Raw genomic sequence first — 7,819 nt, 5'->3', positions numbered from 1 at the left:
ATAGGAAAAAAAAGGAAGAATGAAATACAATAAAAGCATCATAATTATTATGAATAAAAAAAAATGCAAAAAAATATTTATTACTGTTTCTAATAATAAAATAAATTTAAAAAAGATATAATGAGGATAATATTAATTCCTGTGTTATTTTATTTAATTAAATTTTATTGTTAAATATTTTTCCGGATTTTCTGAGAAGTGTGATGCGCCTGTTTCTTGTGATTAAAGCTGTGTATGTGTGTGTGTGTGTGTGTGTGTGTGTGCACACTCTAAAGTGATATGAATGGAGTGTGTTATGAGCGGAGGCACTCAGCGCTGATGGCCTGGCGTTCGGCTCACACTCCATCTTTAAAATGGTCTTTAATAGCGTAGCGTCCCGCCGTATCCGTCACCCTGCGCTTGGCGTCGCTAAGATAAACCCTCATCGCTCAGACCTCACACACTCGCGTCACACGGCCCGAGGGCGGCCTGCTCACCCTCTCATCCTCTTACAGCCTTTATATCTCCTCACTCTCTGTTTCTGTCTCTTCTCCTCACACACACACACACACACACACACGCTGTGTGTTTGCCTAAGCGTTTTCCACTGATGTGTGTTAATTTAAGCGACTCCCCAGTGTCTCTGGCCGTTGGGACACATTAGGACACGACTGATTTGTTCGGCGCCCAGAGACGATTGAAGAGACGTCAGACAGCACTGATGATTTCCATGTTCACGTACGATTGGCTTCCGTACCTGATTAGATCCATGTCCAGGTACGCCGTCCTGTGCCCGAGACCACCGCTGCCAGACGACACGGGTACGGTTCTAGAGCGCGGGGTGATTGTGTTCTCGCTGATCAACATGAAGCAGACTTCGGGAGCGAGTTTTCTTGGGAACTATAACAGGGCCCTGATGTGGAAATGCTCTAAAGATAAATAACTTCATGATAAATCACTGTCATGAAACACACACACACACACACACACACACACACACACACTTCATTAAATGTAGTTAAAGCGTCATATCCATGCAGCAGCAAATCTAAGAAGGGGTTCAGCGTCTGGTTGTAACAGATAGTGGGGGCGTGGTTGAGCGCTGGTCTGTGATGGGAGGGCGGGACAGGGAGGGGGGGCAGGGGGGGGCAGGGGGGGGATCTGATCCACACCTGCGGTGAATGTCACTAATTACTGCTCTGTGCTGCAGCGAGCCGTGAAGGAGATAAGAGAAGAGGGAGAGCGCTGAAAGAGCAATGTGTGTGTGTGTGTGTGAGTGTGTGAGTGTGAGTGTGAGTGTGTGAGTGTGTGAGAGACAGAGAGAATGAATCTGCTCAGAAAGGTGACCAAATAAAATGAAAGATAAGCGACAGGTCCACCTGCCCCGAGGACCCCCCCCCCACCACCCCCCCTCTGCCCCCCATCAACCCTGATTACACTTGTGGAGTTGAGAGATTACACACTTCACTTACAGTATGTTGTACACACACACCTGCTGTTACAGCCACATGGTGACACACACACACACACACACACACACACACACATTGAACAGTAAACAGCATTAATACTCAGCATGGTTTATAGTCTCATTTTGGTGTTTTGTGAAATTCTCTGATTAATCTCTACAGCATTTCTCTTGAATCACACAGAAATCACTTTCCTTTAGATCTCACGTCATTATATAAACACGTGTGTGTCGGAGGGGGGGGGGGGGGGGGTTACACTGTCAGCCAGCAGTAGAGATCTAAGTGAGCAACATGAGACGTAACTCTTCACTTCAGTAATCACGGTTATGAAGGGCTGAGTGAGTGAGAGAGCGACTGAGAGAGTGATGGAGGGAATGAGAGAGGGAATGAGAGAGGGAATGAGTGAGAGAGTGAATCAGGGAGTGAGTGAGTAAAAGTGTAAGTGAGAGAGTAAGTAAGAGGGAGCAAGTGTGAGTGAAGGGAGTGAGAGAGTGAGTGAATGAGAGAGAGTGAGTGAGAGTGTGATAAAGGAAATGATAAAGAGATAGAGTGAGTGAGTGAGAAAGTGAGAGAGTGAGTGAGAGATAGAGTGAGTAAGAGAGTAAGTAAGTTTTAGCATGAGTGAGTGAGTGATAGAGTGAGTGAGTGAGTGAGTGAGTGAGTAAGTAAGTGAGTGAGTGAGATAGTGAGTAAGTAAGTGAGAGAGTGAATGAGTGAGTGAGTAAGTGAGTGAGTGAGTGAGATAGTGAGTAAGTGAGAGAGTGAGTGAGTGAGTGAGAGAGTGAGAGAGTGAGTGAGAGAGTGAGTGAGTGAGTGAGTGAGTGAGTGAGTGAGTAAGTGAGTGAGTGAGTAAGTGAGAGAGTGAGTAAGTGAGTGAGAGAGTGAGTAAGTGAGTGAGTGAGTGAGTGAGTGAGTGAGGTATTATTTGGTGCTGTGTGGCTCTGAGGGTCTCCGACGGGTCATGAGCTCCTAAATGAGCTAAACATCTTCAGATGGTTTCCTGAACGCGGCTCCTCCTCTCCTCCGCCCCCTGACACGCCCCCTGACACGCCCCCCTGACACACCCTCATCCTCCTCCTGGAGTTTCAGAAGCTCCTTTTCCACAAACACAGTTCTGATCGCGAGCGGAACCTCAGATCTGTTTAAGTAACTCATACGGCGCTCGACGTACACACAAGGCGTGTTGTGATTTTTCCTTTGATCATCACCACGGCGACGGCGTCCACACACATCAATAATCTAATCGTGATCTGATCTGAGCCGTCCAACAGCACATTAAACAGGGATTAAAATCTAATAAGCGCCCGGATTAGAGATCAGAATCTAGAGATAATAATTATTAATTTGTGTAAATAAATAATAAGGAAATAGATATAAGCAATGTTTGACAGAAAAGCAACTCTGAGTAAATAATTATTTATAAAAGGTACTTAAATAAAGTCTTTCTCTTTTATTAAGTTTAATACTGGCTCTGTGACACAGATGACTTTTATTAAGTTTATTTCATTATACTGCTTATTTTACTTATACTGTATTTTACTACACATATATTTATTCAATTTACTTTTATTTTGCTTTTATTTATATTTAATTATTCTAACACAATAAAATCTAAATCCCAATAATTTAAATTCACAAGATTAGATTTCTTTCTTTGGATTTCTTAAAGTGACAGATTTGAGATTCTATAAAAATTGATGTTTTGCTGGTCTATTTCTGTGTTTCTTATTAAATTTGGATTTTTTTTTAAGAAGTAATTATTTAGATTCCATAAATAAAATCTTTTAAATGTTTTTTGGGTAATTTTTTAATAGATGTAAAATGTCAATTAAAAAAGGTGTATTTTATATATATATATATATATATATATATATATATATATATATATATATATATAAATTATTTTTAATGAAATATAAAAAGATATGAATGTTAAGGTTTATTCACATACTGTATATTCTGTGTATATATATATATATAAATCTGTATTCATAAAGAAATTTTTATATTGATTAATTTACACATATCTGAAGTTTCTGCTGTTCTTAAGGAAACGTTACGTCCTGAAGTTCATCTTGCATGTTGTATCTTTTCCAGATCGGCTCGTTCTTCATGATTAACCTGTGCCTGGTGGTCATCGCCACGCAGTTCTCGGAGACGAAGCAGCGAGAACATCAGCTGATGCAGGAGCAGCGAGCCCGCTGTCTGTCCTCCAGCACGCTGGCGTCTCTCACCGAGCCGGGCGACTGCTACGAGGAGCTCTTCCAGCTGGTGTGTCACGTCCTGCGTAAGGCCCGGCGCCGCTCCGTCGCCCTCTACTACACACTCCGAGGTAAAGCTCCGCCTCCCGGGGGAGGGCGGGGTCGGAGAAGAGGAGGAGTCAAAGCCAACGGAGGCGAGAATCGCCAGTATCGCTCTTCTCAGGGTGAGCGCTTTGTTTCACATGAACAACCTTGTTTTTGTTCGGGGTAGGACTTCACAGCACTGCACTATGTGTACACTCGACCTCTATAAGCCCGTCATAAGACTGTAAAAGTTTGGGTCAGCTGATCTGTTACACAGTTGATGTATAACAGGAGGAGTTATAAAAAATATTAATGCAAATATGAATGCACAAAACTCACAGCTCTCCAGGACTTTTTTGTCATCAGGAAAATAAAAGTAATCCTCTTTTAAAGCTGTCGTCCAGTTACAGTACCTCCAGGTTTAACTCATTTCACTAATGAGCTGCATTGATCTGTGGTTTAATAGCCTTTAATTTCCTCTTTAGTCCTTTTGTTTTGTGGAGACTGGAGATTTGTTTTTGAGCTCTGCTACTAATAGACTGATGCTAATGTATCATTAGAGAGTCTGTAATGGTCAGAACAAGAATGCAGATGGGAGTTAGAGAACTGGAAACGAAAAACTGAGTAATAAATCTGCAACGCTGAACGGAAGAATCCAGGAGCAGACATTAGGACAATCAGCCAATCACAAAACAAGGGGTGGAGACAGAACCAACATCATGTCAGAAGCATAGAGAATAGAACAGGGATGTAAAAGTTGTTTGGGGTAAAAAGGGCTTCATTGGATCATTTAGGGTTTGTCTCTAAAGTCGGCTGGTGGAGCCAGCAGGGAGTCTTCTGTGCCAGAGGGTGTAGCCGGGCCTGAACATGGCGATGATGGTGTCAGACACGACTGCAGCGGTGTACAGCATTATTATGGAGATGCAGGACATAGCTCAGACCATGCAGGGTGTGACTCTAGTGGAGTGGAGGGCATGATTCAGTCAGAGTATGGCACAGAGAAGGGCATGCTCTGCCACTTCAGCTGACTCATTGGGTAAAGCCCGCCCATGCTGAAAGTGGATGGGTCAGACATTAGGGTGGGCGGACAGGGCAGGGGTCAGACAGTTGGCGGACAGATAGGGGTCAGACATTTGGGGAACGCCAGCTAGGGTCACACAGTGGGGGTTCAAACAGTTGTGGGGTCCTCCACCCATTCATGTGTCGGGCCAGTGAGCCAGGCCGGAACAAACCTGAGCCATTTCTTATTTCCTTAGATTTGGGATCTGCCAACCTTGTCCAGTAAAATTCACACCAGAGCAGGAAGGGGTAGGATTATCCAGATAAACACTTTACTGGGAGAAACAAATGGATAGTAGTGCCACCATCCCCAGTGCAGCTACTCATCATTGCCTGCTATATCCAGCTGTGCTTCTGTTTCTGTCATAAAGGAAAAGATGGTGGAATACAAACACAGGAAAAGCCTTAGTTTTAAACATCTTACAAAAACAAAGCAAAAACACATTGGTGGATTTTATTAGTATTAGCATTACCCTAGCGCAAGAACACAAAACAGAGACCCAGGACCACTCAAAACCCATCACCCATTGTAGCACTACCAATATTTATTACTGTCAGCTTATGAAGCCCAATATATGTACTAGACACGTCAGTTGAGATTACTAAAGTTAAATAAAGAGTAAATACGACCTTTGTTGTGTGCCAGCAGATGAGACATTTGATTACAGATTTTTATTTTTTTCAATTCAATTTATGTTTTATTTATATCAATTCATTCCCCTTTTCTCCTAGTGTCTCGCTGTCCACACCACAGTAAAATGGACCACAGCCCCCACCCTCTGGATAATTCTATACCTATTTCTATTTCTCCCCACACTGAAGATTGTCCTGAGTGCACAGCCCTGTCAATCAGGGAGGGGGCGGGGCCAGGGGTAGACTCAGCCAATGGTGAGGAAGGTGATGGAGCACTGGAGGAGACAGATCGGGAGGAGAACCACTTAGAAGACAGACTAGATGAAGAGGAGGAGGATGAGGAGGAGGAGGAGGAGGGTGAGACTGAGGAAGAGGATGATGAGGAAGTGGATGGTCAAATAAAGAAGAAAAGGAAGAAGAAGAAAAAGAAGAAGCGGCGGTCCTGCTTTTGGAAATGTAAGGACCTGTGGGATGAGATGAGAGTGAAACTGTGGAGCATTGTCGAAAGCAAATATTTCAACCGAGGAATCATGATCGCCATCCTCATCAACACCATCAGCATGGGCATCGAACACCACAACCAGGTAAAGCATATGACCTTTAACCCTTAGCTTCTAGCTTATATACAATTCGAGGCAGACATGTGACAGGTTGTAAGTGCGTTTATGGAAAAAGTCTGAATGTCAGGGTGCAGCGCGAGATGAGCACAGGGGCTTTGGTGGAGCCGGTGTTTTGTTTAGTGTTACTGCAGATAGGAAAGTGGGTTGGAGGTGAAAACAGTGTGTTGGATAAACAAGGATAAACAAAGCCATGGTTAAGTAAAGGAACCCATGCGCTGGCTGATTAAAGATGGAATTAAAATGGAGAGCTTTGTTTTGTTTCTCCACTCTGTGCAACAGCAACAAACGTTAGTGTGTCATATTCCCCATTTATCCCTAATGAGGACACCAAGCAGGAGCGGTCTTCCTTCTGGAAAACTGTGAACAGTGTGAATGTAATCAAAAGAAATACAGGTAATGAAAAGGTGAATGGTGAACAGATAGATGGTGAACATATATATGGGGGGGGGGGGGGGGGGGAATGTGAGAAACCCAAAGGTACCCAAGGTAACCCAAAGGTTTGGTCAGACACCTACAGGAGAAGGCGTAGAACTGCTCAATCAGCATTAGCACAGTTAAATACATGGAGCAGCAGGGGGAGGGCAGACAGTGGGCGGGTCAACTCAAACAGTTGGTGGGGGGGGGTCCTAATTGATTTCAGGGTTCATGTTTGGGACCCCTAGGGGTCAGTGAATGTTGGGGGGATCCATGCAGTGTGGGGGTCAGTCAGTCGGGGGGCGTTGTGCAGTGCCAGTGGTCAGACAGATGGGGGGTCAGCCATCAGTGTGTCGTAGTTTGCAGAGATCAGCAGAGTTTCTGGATGAAAGCTTTGGTCAACAGCATCAACTGCTAAAAGAAAGTACAGATAAAAACATCGCTCTGTATGCTTTCCTCTTTCTGCACTCCTGTCCTTTCTTGTTTTTTCTTGCTCTTCCAGTGGAGAAGCCAACAACAGAGTCTTTCAATATAAACGTCCCAGGCATAGAAACAGAAGAGCAGTAGGATGAGAAATGGTGTAACAGAAATATATATATATTTTTTTTTTTTACAAAAGACTTGTGTTGGGCAATGTGATGTCACAGCGCTGCTGTCACTGCTGGGGTACCAAAACTTTTTTACAGCATACTCGGTCAAATCAGCACACCAGTAACAGAGAGCGAGCAGGGGAGGATTTTAATGGTGCAGGCAGCAATAAAGAGGGAGGAGTTTGCTTTTATACTGTTTATACTTACGGTAATGGCAGTGAGGGGGAACACAATACAGAATGTTCTACAAAAGAGTGACAGCAAATCCTTCGTGATAACGGGAGGAACTAGTACTGAACTGGAGAATTCAATTTAGACACAGAAAGGAGGCAAACACACCCACAGCACATCTGTTACAGCACTCGAGGGGCTCATCAGTCGGTGAGGATTGGTTGGAGTGCGGAGAGGAAATCAGGGCATAAAACATTACACATGCCCTAAAGTCACTGACACAACGATGACTGCAGTGAGACTGGACAGGTTTATAACAGCCACGGTCTTCATCTCTCCCACCTGGTCAGAAAAGATCTAATAATGTCTGTCAGAAAAAAGCATCAATCTTCCTGGCAGTTTAAAACCAAACTGCTTCAGGGTGAACCGGTTTGCGAAACATTCAGGGGTAAAGAAAAGGAACCGGAGCGGTGGGAGACCAGAAAAACACAGCGTCGATAAAGGTTACACTCCGTGGTGTGGACATAAGGAAGGAGAACATTTTCAAGTTCCTTCCTATGTGAACAAGTCAAAGCAGCTCTAATATGATCTCCCACCTC

The 7,819-nt window shown here is 43.9% G+C and overlaps 1 protein-coding gene across 1 annotated transcript in view; it reads left to right on the top strand.

Moving 5' to 3' along the window:
• The window catches only part of LOC128544524 (voltage-dependent T-type calcium channel subunit alpha-1I-like), a 110,526-nt gene that overhangs the window by 56,473 nt on the left and 46,234 nt on the right, over nt 1-7,819 (top strand). Inside the window, exons 8-9 of the mRNA XM_053514698.1 lie at nt 3,546-3,873; nt 5,525-6,009. Of these exons, the coding sequence (XP_053370673.1) occupies nt 3,546-3,873; nt 5,525-6,009 (813 nt within the window). The remainder of the gene's footprint in view (nt 1-3,545; nt 3,874-5,524; nt 6,010-7,819) is intronic.

This window comes from Clarias gariepinus, chromosome 16 (genome assembly GCF_024256425.1).
Source record: "Clarias gariepinus isolate MV-2021 ecotype Netherlands chromosome 16, CGAR_prim_01v2, whole genome shotgun sequence".
Lineage (NCBI taxonomy): Eukaryota > Metazoa > Chordata > Actinopteri > Siluriformes > Clariidae > Clarias > Clarias gariepinus.
This window is presented reverse-complemented; position numbering and strand designations above follow the sequence as displayed.